Consider the following 17,035-nt stretch of genomic DNA (forward strand, 5'->3'; position numbering starts at 1 on the left):
TCGTCTGCTGTGGTAAATATGGCGGACTTCAGTAAAATAAATTAGATAAATCTGTTCAGATGGCACAAATGGAGTTAGTACGGAGTATTCAGTTTAATCAAAATGGTATAAATGGGCTATCCATAAATAAATCTTAAACTACAATAACCACTTATTCTGGTAAAATACTCCTTTCTATAAATGTTATAGTGAGTATCGCCAATTCCGAAATTTTGTAATCGCTGACATCCAACTTGGTTTCAATATGAACAAGACAACTATTTATATTTACTCAACCCAGTCAGATAAGTCCAATCAATTGCTGATAGTGAATGAATGCGAAAATAAAACCAATTGCTAATTGCTTTTATAAAAATTGATTAAAAATCGTATAAAGTCTTAAGAATACAATAGCACACAACCAGTTAGATTTGAATAATTTCCGTTTTAATGGGGACAGAGTTATTTAGTGGATCCTTGCCAAAAGGGCAGCAAGAGTCATCTTGGGATCGAACTTGGCATCGCCAGCCACAGAGATATCGGGCAGCTGATTGGCGGCTATAAAAAATAATTTTAAAATTGAATTTAAATTTAAATACCAAAGTTAATCTTATGAATACAAATATATTTCCCCTTATCAATAATATGAGCAGCACTTTCATATTTCCAGAAGACATGACAAAAAATTGCACATAAAATATTTTTATGAAAAGGTAATAAATTAAATTTCTACGCCCAATTGGATTTAATTTAAAATGAGTAATACTTTTTTAAAACAATATTACTTACCCTTATCCTCAGCATCGGAAGCCACGGACACATCGGGAACCAGATCAGCATTACCTTGGAAAATTGGCTCTACAGGATTGGCTCCGGAAACCTTGGTCAAATGGGGAAGGGCCTTGTTACCGGCAACAGCCTGCTTGGGGGTCACATCGGCGTCTGAAGCAACGGACATGTCGGGAATAAGATTGTCATGGGCATGGGTCATGATCCCCACTGGCTCGCCTCCAGAGACCTTGGTCATTTTGGGCAGGGTCTTAAGGCTAGCAACAACCTTCCTAGGGGTATCATCAGCATCGGATGCAACGGACATGTCTGGAATTTGATCGGCGTCGGCATGGGTCATAAGCTCCACTGTCACGCCACCAGAGATCTTGGTCATTTTTGGGAGAGTTTTGTGACCGGAAACAGCCTGCTTGGGGGTGTCATCACCATCGGAGGCCACGGACATATCGGGAATCAGATCGGCATCCATTTTAGCAATAGCACCAGCGATTCTGTCCAGCAGTGGCTTCTTTAGACCAAAGGAGGCGCGCTTGGGAGTTTCATCAGCATCGGAGGCCACGGAAATGTCGGGGATTAAGCCGGCGTCAGCCTGGACAGACATATCGGGGATCTCAGCGACCATGGGAGCGGCGATCTTGGCGATCGGAGCGACCTTGAACTCAGCTGAGCGCCTCCTGGGGGTCTCATCGGCGTCAGTGGCCACCGACATATCCGGCAGCACACCCGCTTCCGACTGGACGGACATGTCGGGTACGGCGACAGCGTCGGCCAACACGGACATATCCGGAATCATGTTCTGTAATAGGATCTGCATCTTCTGGACGATGGCTAAGCGGATACAATAAAAATCATTTTTGTAATTGGATTACTTACTGCTCATTTTATAACGAGATAGAACGACTATCAGACACCCTTTACTTAAACAGGAAAAATTCAAAACACTTTGATCATATCTCTATACTTATTAACGATTATAGTATAATGATATACGAGTAACGGGTATATAAAGCTTTCGCGTTGAGTTGATTACCTTGTCTAGACATCTGGTGATTAGTATTGATATGTTACAAATTTCCAAATCCAAAGACACCTTGTTTTTCTTTTTAGTTAGTTTGTAAACGTTTTAAGCGTATGTATTTCTGTTCAAGTCGTTCTATCCAAATGCTAAGCGAAATCCATACAGCGTATTGTACCACCTGGTTTAACTAATACTGTCCCTTACCTTCCATCTGGGGGAGATTATGGGTAGATTGGATCTCGTAGGCCACAAAGTGTCTAGTAGGTGTGCGTGGCACGATTCCACCGCTGACCAGCGGAAGGATGAGGAGGGCGCAAATGGCAAAGAATTTCATGGTGATGTCTCGAATTCGACTGAACCCCGCGGCCACTTGAAGAGAGGTTATATAGCGGCCTTATCTGGGCACTGACTCCCTTATTTACGGCCCATTCGCGATAGACCTCTCCAGATTAGATTCCCAGCCAAATGTGCAAAAAGAACAGCATATCGGTTGGTACTGGTACCTTGTAAATCTTTTCCGGTGGTTCACCCAAAACGGGAAGTATTGATTTCAATAACGTGACCATGCATCCAAATTGCCGCTGCCCTTTTGAATTACGTTATATCAAATTTGCAAGTTTTTTTTTTGCAAATTTATTTGATTTAATGACGTTTTAATCTCTGTGGTATATTTTAGCATTACAAAATTAAATATATAGAAGATATGTTATTACTGAATTCTTATTTATAGGCTTTTCTTAGCTGCGTCAGCCTATTCATATCTAATCATTTGTTATCGATGACGTGTTACTTCGTAGTTTAGACCACGTATTTATCCTGCATCATTTTTAATTGCATCAATTTGTGTATTTTGGAACTGTTAATTCCACTGACTCACTTCAATGTACTGATAAAAACAATTTCATATTATTGATCAGTATCAAAATAATCTAAAACTCATAGATGAAGATTTGGGAATACTCCAGAATCGGGACCACAATTTTACTAATCTCTCTGGTAGAAGAACGTCTGAGCACCCTCCAGTTTGGTTAACCAAACAAACTAATTTTCAAAAGTCGTGATAGTTGTGTCGTATAAATGCACTGCAATATATTTTACTACATAACCAAATTAGAATAATATTCTAGTGACTTTGACCTAACTATGTATGTATAAAAATATCTTTCCAAAAAAACAAATTTAATTATTTTTTCAGTTGTCCTTTTTGTTTAACTTATAAAGGCAATATTTATTCGATATATAGAACTACAAAATGTGAAATAAAGTTAAGATTAGATTTCTCATTAATCGTTTTTGTTGTGCAAATTTTGAACAAAACTGTCGGTTTTTTTCGTTTTAAAAATTATGAACAAAAATGCAAAAGTTAAAAACTTTTTGCAAAAAAAATCAGAAATTCTTAAAATTATATGAAACTATAAAGAATGTTTAACATAACATTATAAGTGCATTAGATAGCTCATCAATTTTTCAACGTTTTATTTATGATTTAATTAATCTGTCTTAATTCTTTACTCGGCAATTGCTTTGGCCTGAGCTTAAATACCGAGTATGTCATTGTGATCCTCCGCGGAATCCACTGGCTCTCGCTTAAGGTTTTCCAGCGAAAAATCATCCGCAGCAATAGTGGCTGCTGTCTCCGAGGATTCAATTTTATTTCTCTGCAACGTCTGACTGGGCTGCTGAAGAAGGTCCTGAAAGGAGGTTTTGGTATTAGCCACCACCAAGCTGCGCTTCAGCGCCGAGGATGGCGAACTATCTTCGCCGTTTACAGAGGGCGTTGCAGCGGCCTTGGGCTGGACAAAGTCATTGAAGGCAGATCCTTGCACACTGGCAATCTGCGGAATTTTCTGAAGCAGGGAGCCACCGCCAGTGGGCGAGATTTGCTTTTGATAAGCAGGAACACAGCCCACGGACTTCCTTACTAGTAAACTGCCGCCTTGCGATGCGGTGACCACTTGACTCGCAGCTACGGTAGAATACCGAGGGCGTTGGGTAGGTGGCACCATTCCATGCCCAGGTGCTATTAATCGCCGCTTAAGCATAGACGCATCCATACCGCTAGAATTGGAGTTTATAGGGCTGCCGTTAGCGGAACCTTGGCTAGCGTTTTGGGCATTGGGTGGATTGCTGCTACCGCACACGGAATACCTTCTGGAAATGGCGTACGCCTTCTCGGAGGCAGCTCCCTTGGCCGTCGTCGGTACATTGCCTTGTCCAAAGAACTTGTTGATCAATGAACCCTGCGGCCTTACAGCAGCCACTATAGCAGCTCCTTTGGGACTGCCTGTTGGGGCGTTGTTGGCCACCTTGACCGCACTATGGTTACTGTCAACACTATCCTTGCGCAACATTTCCTGAGGGACACTCAAGTTGCCATTCGGTTTAGCACTTATAGGCGCTAACCTGAACAACCTCTTATCTAGTCCACCCGACGGGCTGGTGGGGACGATCTCTTGTCCAGTGCCTGGCTTGTATGCCCTCTGAATGACTTGGCGTTGCACATTTGGTCGGGTTCCTCGCTGTGCCTCAGGAACAATTGCACTGCGGGAAGCTGTAGCTATAGCTGTAGCTTCTCCTGGCGGTCTAATTAGGGTAACTTTAGCCGCGCTTACCATGCTGACCAGCTCCCTGACTAATCGAAGTTCCGGATCTGTAATGTGCTCAAATCCTGAAGGAGTGTTTATATTAAAATGCTGCAGTTCTTTAGACGTTGGGAAATCGGTAGCATCATCAAAGGTTTCCATCAGCGCTTGAAATACTTTTTTCTTAAAGTGTATCTTCTGACGGGGATTCATTTCCTGCATCTGGGGCTTGATCATTTCCAGAAAGTAATTGTCGGAGAAAGGATTCGGGACTCCGGTTTGAGTGCTTCGCTCAGCCATTTTCAATTGGGTCATTACCTTGCCGACCGGAACGGATGTTCCAGCTGTGGTGGATGTGGGTATATTAGTTATCACCGCACCAGAGACACCACTGGTAGCCTTGCTGCTGCAGCTGGTGGTAGATGAATTGGGACTGTAACTTATAACATTTACGTTTTCAGTAGTTTTGATGCTGTTGTTAGTGGTACCTTTGGAAATGGTACTGGTAGTAGCGGTGCTGTTGCTTATGCTAGTAACGATGTTGCTTTTGATAGCAATGTTGCTTTTGTGGCTGCTACCACTCGCGGCGGAGCTGGTGGGCTTACTAACGGTCAAGACTTTGGTGTTTATGGGCGACTGTGGCTTGGTCTGCGTTTCCGGCGAAACTATTCGCTGCACCACAGGTAGCTTTTTGGGCGGCCTACCCACGGATCTCCTTTGTGGTGGAGTAGATCCCTGCGGGTTAGCGATCGCTGCATCGGTCTTCGGATATATCACCGGCTTCTCTTGCTGTTGAGTCTTGATTTGGTTTTGATTTATATTCACAACTGCAGGCACCTCAGGTCTCGGATAGATGTCATCCCGATGACTTACTTCCCTGATCTGGACTTGCCCGGATGGCGGCTTGCTGATCGGCTGCGATCTGGGGACTGGTGTCATTTTTACAGGCGATGTGGAGCTCCTTACTCTGTGCACAGCCGCTAAACTCATAGATATCCTGCGCTGCAATCGCGTCACTCGTTGTTCTTGGTCTGGTTTTTGAATCGGTAAATCCCTTATGCCAGCGGAACTTATTGATGCACGGGCTTTGCGACGTAGACGTCGGGATGGAGAAATGGTGTCGCTGCCTGTGACGCTTTTTTCACCATATTCATCGCCACTATCCTCCATAGCGTTCTCCAGAGGATTCCCGGAATTAGAATTTAAAGCCTTGGATTCAACAAACGAAGCCGTCGAATTCTTTCTGCCAATGACTAGCAAACGAGGATCTCTGTTTTGCTTGACAAAGAACTCCGGCCGGCTAACAGTTGAATCGGTGTTATTCTTCTCAGGAGACTTCTCCGGCGTAAACTCCTTTTCCTGATTCGATTGTTCCAAGTCAAAATCGAAACCTTCCAGATCGTCTAGGTGCTCCTCGTCCATGCACTCGTCGTCTTCATTATCAGACTGCAGAAAACTATCGAGTTCAGGAACCTTCTCTGGTTTGTCCGATTCCTCCAATTCATCCAACTTCTCTTCAGCACTTTTCCTCCTAGATCGCTGTTTCTCTCCGTGATTTTCGAAATTTTCTCTCTTGTCTTGGGATTTTTCCTTACGAACTTGACTTGCCAGCTTGACCTCCTTAACTAACTTGCTTGTCGATGATGCGCGTTCTTTTAATAACGCCTGAGAATGGTGATCCCCGCCCTCGCTGTCCCTATTGTTATCCCTGTCCTTGTCCGATAATACGCTGCGGTCGTCGTCGGCAGCTATGTCGTCAGCTATGTTTAGATGGCGGTCCAAAAAGCGCAGCTCATCGGCCAGCGGATAAGACAATCGACGCTGGCCATTTCGGCGCCGGTTGACGTCGGCGTTGCACCAGCGGGTATAGTCATTTCGCAGCTGACGCCAGCGTCGCTTGCATTTTTCCACTGCAAGAGGGAACAAGAGGGAAATGTTGAGGCTAGGTAAGAAAATATAATACGTAATATATATCAGGCAACAGGTAGCGGCCCAACCTCTACTTCTAGCATAACAGCCCCTGATTGCCCGGAAAATTCCACTATAATCTTAAATCATAAACTTTTTGTGCATATCAGATAAACAGGTAATAAGAGCTCAGGAATGTTTATTAATAATTGGAAGAGACACTAGTTAAGTCATTTTTAATTTAAAAAGTTTAATTTGCGCTTGAAAGTATGCTATGTGTGAATATCTAAATACTGAGTATTCGGTGCCGAGTACATGCCCTGCAGTTTATACATATGTATATACATACTTGTTTAAGCTGCCTGAAGGTAGCAGTATTTAATAATTTAGATCTACATGTATAAAATTGATAAAAATTATAAAAATAAAAGCAATGCAGCTACACATTTAATCGCTAGTCAATAACACCACAAAATCGGGGCATCCTACAACCCGGATGGAGGACCTTGCACTCCGCACCGCCGACAATTCAGCACGGACCCCGCACTCTAGACACATTCCTTGTTTTTAATAAGAATATTTTGGCAATATATAATAATTTCGGTTTAAATTTATTAAAATCTGACGACTATGGGATACATTGTCATTACGAACAGTAGGAAAATGATTGGTCTTATTCGATGTATACTAGTTATATCCATATTATTTTTTAATAGATCAAATTTGTATGGCTCATCATATAGCTGGCATAGAAAGTCGCAAAATTTATTGGGAGTAATAGGCAAGAATTTCTTAGATATATACTCGCCGATTAATATGGTTTGTAAAAATATATGCTTTTACGCTGCGGAAGGTAATTTCAATTACCGCGTCTAAAATCCGGCAAACTGACTACACTTATGATTTTTTTTGTCTTATTTTTTTCTTATTTTTCTTTAAAATTTCAATTCGGTGCCAAAAAGATTTTTAAATATCTTCCTGTCGACAATAGCGATCTCTCTTGCACTTTCATAAGGAAAGTTAAAATAAATTTCGTGTCATGAAAACTATGCATTTTTCTAGAAAACAATTAACATTTTTTAAAGTGAAAAAAAAAAAAATAATATAAGAAATAGCATATACAAGAAAAATGTGTTGTATTGCATATTACTTTATATTTTTAAGACAAGGAATTTTTGTTATTTTAGTAGAATGCGCACGTTAAATTTTATAATTTTCCGACATATCGAAGGATATTGGGGAGTCACCTAAGAAAATTTTTTTAAAATACCGCGTGCGTCGCAAACAGTCGATATAAATTTACAAAACTAATAAAAAAAAAATAAAACAACGGACTTGCGCTGCGTCCAAGTCTCTTAATCTATATGCATAATCTGAGCCTTTTTGTTTCTTTAGTTCCTGAGGAGATCTCGTTATATGATCGGAATCGCTTTCTTCTACCAGTTGCATACTTTTCAACGTATCCCTTTCAACGTATACCCTTTTAATCTACGAGTAAGGCGTATCAAAATTATTACCATCCATCTATCTGCATGACCATATATGACAAAATATGTACATACATACATACATACATATTTATAAGGCATGCAGCCCAAGCCTCTAAAATATGTTTTAATTTGTTAGTTAACAAACCCTGTAGACATTGCAGAAACACCTTTTTTCTTTTACCCAAACACCCCATTACTTAAGGAATAGATGTGTTAAATAATCGTGCGAAGTTTAGTAAAAGGTGTCAGAAACAACGTTGAAATAAACGCAATCAAATTGCGAATCATACTTAAATATGAACATGCACGTGTTTTTCTTTCTTTTGCAATATATAAATAAAACTTACAGGAAGAAGGTTCGAATAAGACGTCCCCCATCATTGGCAATATTTATTCTGTTCTCAAATAAGAGAGCGACAACTTATGTTGTAGGGCTAGAAAATTTGGCCAAAAGAACTTTCCAGCAAAAGTATCAGGGTCAATCGATATGCACCGATAACAAAATCAGAGATGCATGGATAAATCGAACTACCCACTCATAATATACCAATATAATACAATATACCAATTATGTAATGTTAAATTTGACTCAGCTAATAGTCGATTAGTGTTACCAGTTTATGAAAACACGCAGAAGAAAAAGTTAAATTATTTAAAAAAAATTTGTTTTAAAGCTAATAAGAATTAAATGTAATAGATTTGGATACTCAATGGACTAGATACTATTTGTCATATTTTTAAAACTGTTTTTCTGTATTTAATTTATTTATTTTTAAATTTTTCTAAAATAATGTAATATTTAAATTTTAATGAATTTTTTTGAATATGAAAGAAAAAGCTTGATGGAGAAAATTATAACTTATAAATAAATAATAATAACAAATAAGCAAAATAACTTGTTTATTTTTTAACATGCAATCATTGCAGTTTTCAATTAACTAAATATAAATTATTTTCCTGCAATACATATAAATTTACAAAAATTATGCCACCGCAAGAAGCAATACAAATTTGGTTTAGCTATAATTTCTTCCCAAACACCTTCGTATTCAACAGGAGACTCGTTTTATATTCGAATTAATCGATGGCAGCTGCTATGACATGCAGACATGGCGCTGCCAACTCGCACACAACTATCGACGGCCGATAATCCGGGGACGACTGACTGTTGTGCGCGCGTTGACGCTGTGCAGCACTGGCCGAAAACTACGCAACGCCGATTGCTATCCCGCTCGCGCTCACGACTCACCCGACTCCCCAACTTCGGAGGCAACCATATCCCAGGCGTTCTCACTCGGCAGGCGCTTCCTATAGTTTTCATCGGTACGATCATAAAGCGCCGTCTGCTTCTCTACCGACCGCAGTAACAGCAGGTTCAGCTCAGTGGCGGCGCTCATCGCTAGTTCACTTTGCAAGAATCCAATCGAGATAGCTCGCTTCGCCAGGAATTTATCGGTTTTGTGTGGCAGCCAGTTATGCTACAAACGCAATTCACACAATCACAACACACGCGCACAGCAGCTGAGACTAAAAACGCTGACTGACTGCGGCGAAAACTAAAAACGAGTGCTGAGCACACACACACAGCCAAGCGAGAGTGGAGCAGAGAGCAGCGCCTTTCGTTGCAGTGAAAAGCGAGTTGGCAGGCCTAACGGTCGTGACAAGGGGTTGACCAATGTGGCCCCGGATAAATTTATTTTTTACCTGTCGGGCTTGACTATAATATGTTTTAAGGTTTTTAAATTATTTTTTTTTACGCGTTGTTCGTAATTCTCTAAATCGCTCAAACTTGTCTTTCAGTTCATTTAAAATTTATCTTATATCTTACAATAATGGCAGCCGGTACAAATATGAAATATTTGATTTTGTATATTAATTTAACAAAAATCCTAATATTCGTGAGTAAATTTCTAATTTACAATATTTAGGGCTTGCCGGTCATTAATAGGTTGGTAAATGAGTTGGCAGCCCTCCAGCGATCGAATGGCCCTGCCAACACCAACTGCTGTACTTTTGCCTGGCAGTGCTGTCTTTATTGAGTGAGTGTGCCTTTCATTGTGTGTGTGAGATCCAGTGGCATGTCAAGAAGTTGCGCTCTCTGAGAGGGTTGTATGCTTCTCGAATGGTAACCCACGCTGCTATGCGAAGAGAGCGACTACGCCTCTGACTTTCAGTTTGTTGTGGCCCCTTTATTTATTTATTTTGCCGGTGGTTTATATTCTCCTCCCGTTAAGATTCAAATGTCCAGGTAATCAAATCGAATCAATCTAGTTCTCCTGTGCTTTAGAATCAAGAACAATTGCCATTTGAAATTGGAACATTCATTTGCAACTGCATCACTTGTTGGCAACAACACGAAGTTCTAGCGTTTATAATTGCAAAACACTTGTGACAGCAGCAACTCCCGCGTGCACGGAAGCAGCAAGCGACTTGAACCCCAGTTTAATAAGCGAAAACTCGTGATAAAAGCACTGACATAGATTAATTGCAGCATTTTTAAAACCAATTCAGGTAAGTTTAAACGAAAGATCTGGTTTCAGAGAAAATAACTGTTGTTGAAGTCAGAACAGAGAAGCAAAGTGGCGGCAAACAGCTGTGCCACGCGCAGGCGACACATGTTTCGGTTTCGATTTCGGGTCTTTCACTCTATTAATTAAAATTTGCTTATTTAGTTTCATATATCAAATGAATACACGCCGTCGGTCCATAGCTCCACCACAAAACGTTTACGCCATTAATGCCAGAATATGTAATTTGGTGAAACTACATCCTTGTCTATACGATCGTCACGATGACAACTACTTGCGGAAATCGACTGTGAAAAATGCGTGGAAGGAAATATCTAATGAGCTGCGAATTACGGGTGGGTTATTATCTCTAGTTTGACAATAGCATGTTGGGTACAGTTGTTTATATCAAACATTAACTAAATTTATTTTAATTATTAAATTTAAATTTCATTAGAGTATAATTTTATAAGCGCCAATTTTACTATGTCGATACTAACATACATACATATAAAATATTACACTTTTGTCATGTTCTGCTTTATTGAGTGCTATTGATCATTTCAGTTGAAAGCTGCAAGGAACGTTGGCACAACATTCGCTCCAGCTATGCCCGCTCTATTAAGCTGCATCACGGTGAGAATACGTACTATCTTAGCAGCGAGCTGACGTTCCTGCAAAGGCACATTACTCCCGGAGTTCCCTTTCCGCTCAGAGGTCGTAGGACAAGACCCAGGGCTCAGAAGGAGCATGACGAAGCGGATGTCAAAACTCCCCTAGAGGCAATCCTTGAGATGGTGCACTCCCCGAGCTGCCTGGATTCGGAGCATGCGCAGAGCCGCCACAGCACCGACTCTGCATCGGCGACGGAAGTTGAGGTGGGAGCAATACTCAGATGCATTTTGCACCGTTATAAACTATACTTCAAAGTTAAATTTAAAGTTAAAGCTATGCAAATTAGCTTAGATTATATTGTCACCCCGTTTTTATTTCAAACCTGAAATTTGTATTTATAATTTTAATAATGCAGTTTCATTTCATCCTTCAGACATCACAATGTAATAATGAAACATCATCAATCATGGATTTCGGGGGCATGGTACCTGCAGAAATGCGCACAGTGAGCGACAGCGGGAAGGTGGGAGCAATTATCAGATCGATTTTACCCGATTCAGTAGTACACAATATGTGTATCAGTAATATGTATCCGTATCTAACCATTTCTAAAATATTGGATAAAAAATTCTAAAATTGTGGATACAATTTTCTCTTATAGAAAATGTTTTTAAATATACTTTATATAGAGTGCTACCTTTGCTTGAATTCCCCAAAGTAACAATCTATTAAATGTAAAATTTAATTTGTACTGCGTTATTTATGATTTTGTTATTTTCTTATTTCAGACATCAACCCGCAGTATTAAAGCATGGCCAATCATGGATTTCGATGACGCATTCCTGCATGGACTGCGTCCCGAAATCAAGCACATGAACTTCCGCCAGAAGCTGTACTTCAAGCGTCGTGTGTACGACCTGCTTGGCGAGATATTCCATTCCGAGGAGTCAGCCTCACCAACCCACCCGGCGCAGCCACATCCCAGGGAGAATGTCAACGGAACGCTATCCACAACCTCGTGTCCCTCCCCGGCGAATCCACTGCAGCACTTGGGACTAATGTTGCAGCTACCAAAGCGGGTGGCCAATGCAAGCCAAGATTTGTAGCTTGCGAACTGCTCATAGCAAAGCTTTAATCCACTGATATCGAATTTATGTACAGTACATAGGACAAATAACATTTTAAATTGTTTTTAGGAATATCCCCATAATGTATAAACAGCCTAATGTGAAGTTGACATAAAAACTAAATAAATGAATTTTTCTAAATTCAAAACTAGACTCAATTTTTGTGGGAAGGGAATAAATACAAACTAGACAATTTAAAAAAGTTACATTAAGGTTAATTTCATATATGTTGTATGTTTATTTTTAGCAAATACTTTTGTATACATAAACATTGTTTTTGTTGTTCTTTAAATAAAATAATAATTATTAAAATAATATACATGTATAACGTTCCCGTATAATTTATGGCATAAAATATAATTGTTTTTTTTTTCGTTATGTTTTTTTGAATAATAAGTTGTGTATAAGGAAATAGCGCTGCCCGATGGCTGGCTTCAATTTGATTTAAGGTTTTAATACGTAAATTAGTCTCGATTAGTAATATGTACAATCATCGATCAGTTATAGGTATGTAAGCAGGGCATCAAAAGGTTGTAATAGTTAAACAATTGCACTTTAAATTAAATATCTATTAAATTAGGCATAAAATTAAAGGTTTGTTTAAATGCAAAACAAATCGCTCGAAGCATTGATCCATCGAATTGGCAAGACCCCCAAGGTTAGACCGGTTAAGGGGTAACCAAGCTAATTGGCTTAAATCTAACAAAATTGTGGCGCATTCTTCCCCATCGTTGGCATTTTATTTAGACCTTCCTATCTAGGCGAAACAAATCTTGACCGGTCCCAGTGGCAGTTGCTTCATATAGTTCCAGGCATCCACACGCGTCATCCGCGACGTGGAGGCACCATTGATGCTAAGGATTTCGTCGCCATTGCGCACCTGGTTGGTCTTCTGGGCGGCACCACCTGGTTAAGAAACACAACCTTCATTAATAATCGCTTTAAAGAGAGGATGACAAATTAACCTTACCCATGAACACCTTTTTGACAATAAGGGGACGATTTCCCAGCGGCGAATCAAAGCCTCCTTCGATGGAGAAGCCCAGTCCACAGCTGTCCTTAACAATCTCCACACAACGAGCTCCACCTCCACTGGCCGCCGCATCCTCCGCTATAATGACACCGGACTCATTTAAATAATTTATGAACTGGACTTTTAGAAATATACAATAGGGCAGGGTTGCAACAAATTTAATAAAAAATATGGGATAAATATTTTCATTTTTGTACTATACAATAAATTTCACATTTATCGGAGTATTTTCAACAAATAATATAAATATTTTGATTAATGGAATTTAAATTGACTTACTATTAATGAATTTACTGGATGTGTAAATAATACTTATTCAAATTCATTTCATACAGATTTTTTTTTAGATATTACGAAAAAACAATGCAGAGAGTTCTTTTACGATTAATGTACATATATAATTTTTAACATTTTTAAATTAACTTTTCATCTAAAAGGCTTACTCACCCTGTGCACGAATCTCAGCTGCGATGGCATTTCTGGCCTCTGCCGCCCGTTCCAGGAGCTCGCTCGTGCTAAGCTTGGCGGCATCTCCGCGGGACAACTGCCTCCTGGCCCGGATACCCGCGATGGTGGCCTCCGCATCCTCGTCGTGCAAGCTCGCCGGCTGCGGTGGACTTACGGATCCAGTGCTGGGAGTAGTAGCCACTGGCGATTCACCAGCCTCATTGGACACCAGATCAAGATCCAAGTCCAGAGATCGGGAGGCCTTGTGGTAGTTCCTCTTGCGTTCATAGTCCAGCTCCGTGGGTTTCTCATTAAGCGAGCTAAGTGATCCTAGGGAGGATCGTTTCTTGGTAAGCGCCTTCACCACCAGCGACTCGGATCGGGTCACCACTAGCACTACTTCAGGTCGAGGGGTCTGTTGAGAAAAAATGTTTCAGCTAAGGTTGAAGAAGAAGATAACTTTCCCTAGATTACAAAAAGTGCACAATTTTATGCTCACTTTTCTAACCAAACATTAAAAATACCTTAAGCACACTGATGGATTCACGGTGCGTCAGTCCGCGCATACTCATTCCGTTGACGGCAAGGATTCGATCACCCTTCTTTAGACGTCCATCCTTGGAAGCTGGAGTGTTGCTCAGGATTTTGTGGATCTGGTGGGTATTGAAAGAAGTTAAGTTAAGATCATGTTTAAAAGTGAGAATGGCATGCGTTAACCCACCGTGATTTCCTTAGCCTCATAATCAGAACCGCCGGCCAGAGTAATACCGATGCTGCTCTCGGGATTTTCCCTTTGCAGGACGATGATGAACGCCTCTGGGGTCTTCAATGGAGGGTCAGCCTCCTCGACTATCTGCTGGACATCCTGCGCGGTGATCAAACTCTGGTTGCTGCCCAGAGAGGAAAAGCTGCCGAATTCGGTGGCCGTTTCCTGGGTGGTGCTCACGTTTTGGGTGGTGGAACTAACGCCGGAGGAACTGGACGCCAGGGAGTCCAGCGAGGAGAATCGTTCATGATGGGGCTTCTGAGTAACCTTATGGATTACGGGCGAGTGGTTTTGGGTTTGAGCTTGGGCTGCAGCACTCCTTTCGAACTTTTCGCGCAGTTCGGCGGTTGTCTGTTGCTTAAGAGGTTCCCTTTTCGCGGATGGTAGCAGCATTGGGAGGACCATGGGTTTGACCTGCTCCACTTTGACCTTAGCCTCCTGGTTTGGATCTCCTTTGAAGCTGGCCTTGCGCTCCTCGTCTATGAACATGGCACTGATCTTGGCAGGCGTATCAGATCTACGGCTGCTGTCGTCCGTATCCGAGGTTAGTTCCACATAGGCAGCCACACTGATCAGCTTATCCACTACCAGTTGTTTGCCGAGTTGGATCTGTTGCTGCTGGAGCTTATAGCTGGAAATGGGCTTCATTCTACGATTGGCCAGGGAACAGGCTTCACCATCGGTGCTGTCGTTATCCTCCTCTTGACCACGACTCTTGGCACTGCGACATTTGGCCGAGGCCAGAATACTTTTGCGACTGGAGAGCGCAACGGCTTCGCCATTGATCACCTGGCTCTTGAGAATCCGCCTGTTTAGATCCACAGCTGGTGTGCTGCCCAGCGAACTGCAACTGGCTTGAGATCCGGCAGAAGATCCTGATGTTAGAGTAGAGGTGTTGGAACTAGCTATCGAAGTGTTTGTTTCGGAACTGAGGGTTCTGGTTAGTGCAAACTTCTCCGGCGGAGTGGCAACCCTAGCAGTGTGCGAAAACACCGAATCCGTATCACTTTCCTGATCTAAAGGAGGTGGTGGTGGTGGTATCATCATGCTTCTTGGCTGAAGTGGTGTCAACGATGTCCTGGGTGGTTTGGCTGGTGGTTGCGAGAGCTGTTGCTCCAGTGGTCTTCTTTGATTGGTATTTAAAATGCTGCGGTAGTTATTTGCGGCACCGCCTGAACCCAATTGGCAATTCCTATTCACCGTACTGCGGCTTTCCCCTAAGCCGCTATCGGTACTATCCTCTCCACTGGCTGCTTTTACCTGGCTTTTGATCTCCGGCAGATCCAGGATGGGTTCCAGCAGCTGGGGTCTCTCTGGTATGACCAATCCTCGCAGTTTCGACAAACTTCTTCTTCTTTGCTCTAGGATATTTGTAATGGCTGCCTTTCGGTTGGCCGCGTCTCCGCCTTCGCCCGAGAAACTAATCCTTCTTTCTACTCCAGAGGAATAAGATCCTCCGTGGCTTCTTCTCGGCAAAGACGCGTAGCTCGGTGTGGGCGTAACTGTGTTCAGGGAATACATAGAGTCGGCCACGTGCAACTGGGGCAGCTGTTTGGCCAACTGATATTGCCGCTGAACATCATTCAAATTTTCCACGCTCATCGCGCGAGTTTTCAGCGAAGGAGCCGAGGATGCTGAGCAACTGTCCAGAAGATTTTCACTGCTCCTATTCAAGGGCTTCCGGGTGAAGGAGCTGGAAATGGGAGCTGTGGCCGGTGCTGGCGGTATGGCATCCAGTTCGTTGTTTGACGAGAACATGGCAATCTTGTCACGCACTGATTTCTCCGACTTCTCATCCTTGCGCCAATCGCTAGGCTTCCGATGAGTACCGCCACTCAGAGATCTCTGATAGTCCCTGGTTAAACTGGGTGCTGGCTCTACGTTTATGACCAAATCCTGGCGATATACTTTCCTGGGAACTGTGGCTGGTGGTCCGGTTTTGGGAAGCGGTGGTGCAGAGGACTCATCCTTTCCGCCTTTCTGTATCTCGTAACTCAACTCGGTGGTGACCTTTAGTGGGTGGCTGTGCATGATCAGTGGCTCGCTGAAATTGGGTGGAAATTCATGACCATCGGGCGGCAGGCGCGAATAGGTGGGTGGTGAGGCGTAGCTGAGGTAATCCTGCACCAACAGCTGTTTAGTGGTGGTTGCCTGATGCAGGTGGTGCGTTGCTGTCGTCGTTGTCGTTTTTGTTGCTGTGTTGCTGCTCAGCAGCTCCATTTTGCCGGGGATCAGGGGTGCAGCAGGTTTTGTGGTTGCCGCCTCACTTGATGTCTTCTTAATGCTGCTGCTGATTAAAGTTGCTGCCGGGATGTTGCTACTGGCGTTAATGCCGCTGATGTTGCTTATATTGCTGTGGTGGTTACTGAGGGTACCAAGATCTGCAAGAGGATTGTGGGAAAGGTTCTGGTTAGTCAAACATAAAACACGGGGAAGTAAACAAGTGGACGTAAAAAAAGGTCTACGAAGGTATACAATTTCTAATAACTTAATAAACATAGGAAGTTCCGAAATAAAAATTTGTGGTGACTTTAAGAAAAATATGATATATTTAAAGTTAATTTCGTATAAAGTTTATAATTTAGTTCTTTAGAGACAAAAGTTAGCAACAGATTGGGTACATGCTAATATCCTACATTTTGACAAACTATAGGTAATAGGAATTAGAGTAGTGAGCTGTTGGGTAATCGAAAAAATGAAAAAGGTAAATGTATTTAAATACTATTTAAAAGGTCATTTCCAGCAAAGACAAAAATCATTTAAATAATAGTCAA

At 41.9% G+C, this 17,035-nt stretch overlaps 4 protein-coding genes across 10 annotated transcripts in view; 1 reads left to right on the forward strand and 3 right to left on the reverse strand.

The window, feature by feature from the left end:
- Positions 1-340: 340 nt before the first annotated feature.
- LOC6605660 lies at positions 341-2,143 on the reverse strand. Its single transcript, XM_002030442.2, has 3 exons — positions 1,991-2,143; positions 769-1,596; positions 341-537 (listed from the first exon to the last, which is right to left on the reverse strand). Exons 1-3 carry the CDS (start codon positions 2,118-2,120, stop codon positions 446-448), a joined length of 1,050 nt encoding a protein of 349 aa, XP_002030478.1. The 5' UTR covers positions 2,121-2,143; the 3' UTR covers positions 341-445.
- Positions 2,144-2,969: 826 nt separating this feature from the next.
- LOC6605662 (mucin-5AC) lies at positions 2,970-9,548 on the reverse strand. Its single transcript, XM_002030444.2, has 2 exons — positions 9,016-9,548; positions 2,970-6,278 (listed from the first exon to the last, which is right to left on the reverse strand). Exons 1-2 carry the CDS (start codon positions 9,161-9,163, stop codon positions 3,322-3,324), a joined length of 3,105 nt encoding a protein of 1,034 aa, XP_002030480.2. The 5' UTR covers positions 9,164-9,548; the 3' UTR covers positions 2,970-3,321.
- Positions 9,001-12,166, forward strand: LOC6605663. 5 transcript variants are annotated; one of them, XM_032719237.1, is made up of 6 exons: positions 9,001-9,089; positions 10,054-10,277; positions 10,439-10,629; positions 10,841-11,151; positions 11,322-11,411; positions 11,677-12,166. In XM_032719237.1, the coding sequence occupies exons 3-6, from the start codon at positions 10,452-10,454 to the stop codon at positions 11,992-11,994; spliced, it is 897 nt and encodes a 298-aa protein (XP_032575128.1). In that variant the 5' UTR covers positions 9,001-9,089; positions 10,054-10,277; positions 10,439-10,451; the 3' UTR covers positions 11,995-12,166. The 5 variants fall into 5 exon arrangements, with proteins under 5 accessions (XP_032575128.1, XP_032575130.1, XP_032575129.1 ...); XM_032719239.1 differs by lacking the exon at positions 9,001-9,089 and adding an exon at positions 9,713-10,014 and having other exon boundaries at positions 10,165-10,277; XM_032719238.1 differs by lacking the exon at positions 9,001-9,089 and adding an exon at positions 9,713-9,805.
- Positions 12,167-12,223: 57 nt separating this feature from the next.
- Positions 12,224-17,035, reverse strand: part of LOC6605664 (serine-rich adhesin for platelets) — a 110,083-nt gene continuing 105,271 nt past the window's right edge. For all 3 annotated transcript variants that reach the window (XM_032719232.1, XM_032719233.1, XM_032719235.1), the window contains 5 exons: positions 14,217-16,642; positions 14,020-14,148; positions 13,496-13,910; positions 12,986-13,126; positions 12,224-12,921 (listed from right to left, as the gene is read on the reverse strand). In XM_032719232.1, the coding sequence (XP_032575123.1) occupies positions 12,773-12,921; positions 12,986-13,126; positions 13,496-13,910; positions 14,020-14,148; positions 14,217-16,642 (3,260 nt within the window). In that variant the 3' untranslated portion in view covers positions 12,224-12,772. The remainder of the gene's footprint in view (positions 12,922-12,985; positions 13,127-13,495; positions 13,911-14,019; positions 14,149-14,216; positions 16,643-17,035) is intronic.

The sequence above is a fragment of the Drosophila sechellia genome, chromosome 3L (genome assembly GCF_004382195.2).
Source record: "Drosophila sechellia strain sech25 chromosome 3L, ASM438219v1, whole genome shotgun sequence".
Taxonomy (NCBI): domain Eukaryota; kingdom Metazoa; phylum Arthropoda; class Insecta; order Diptera; family Drosophilidae; genus Drosophila; species Drosophila sechellia.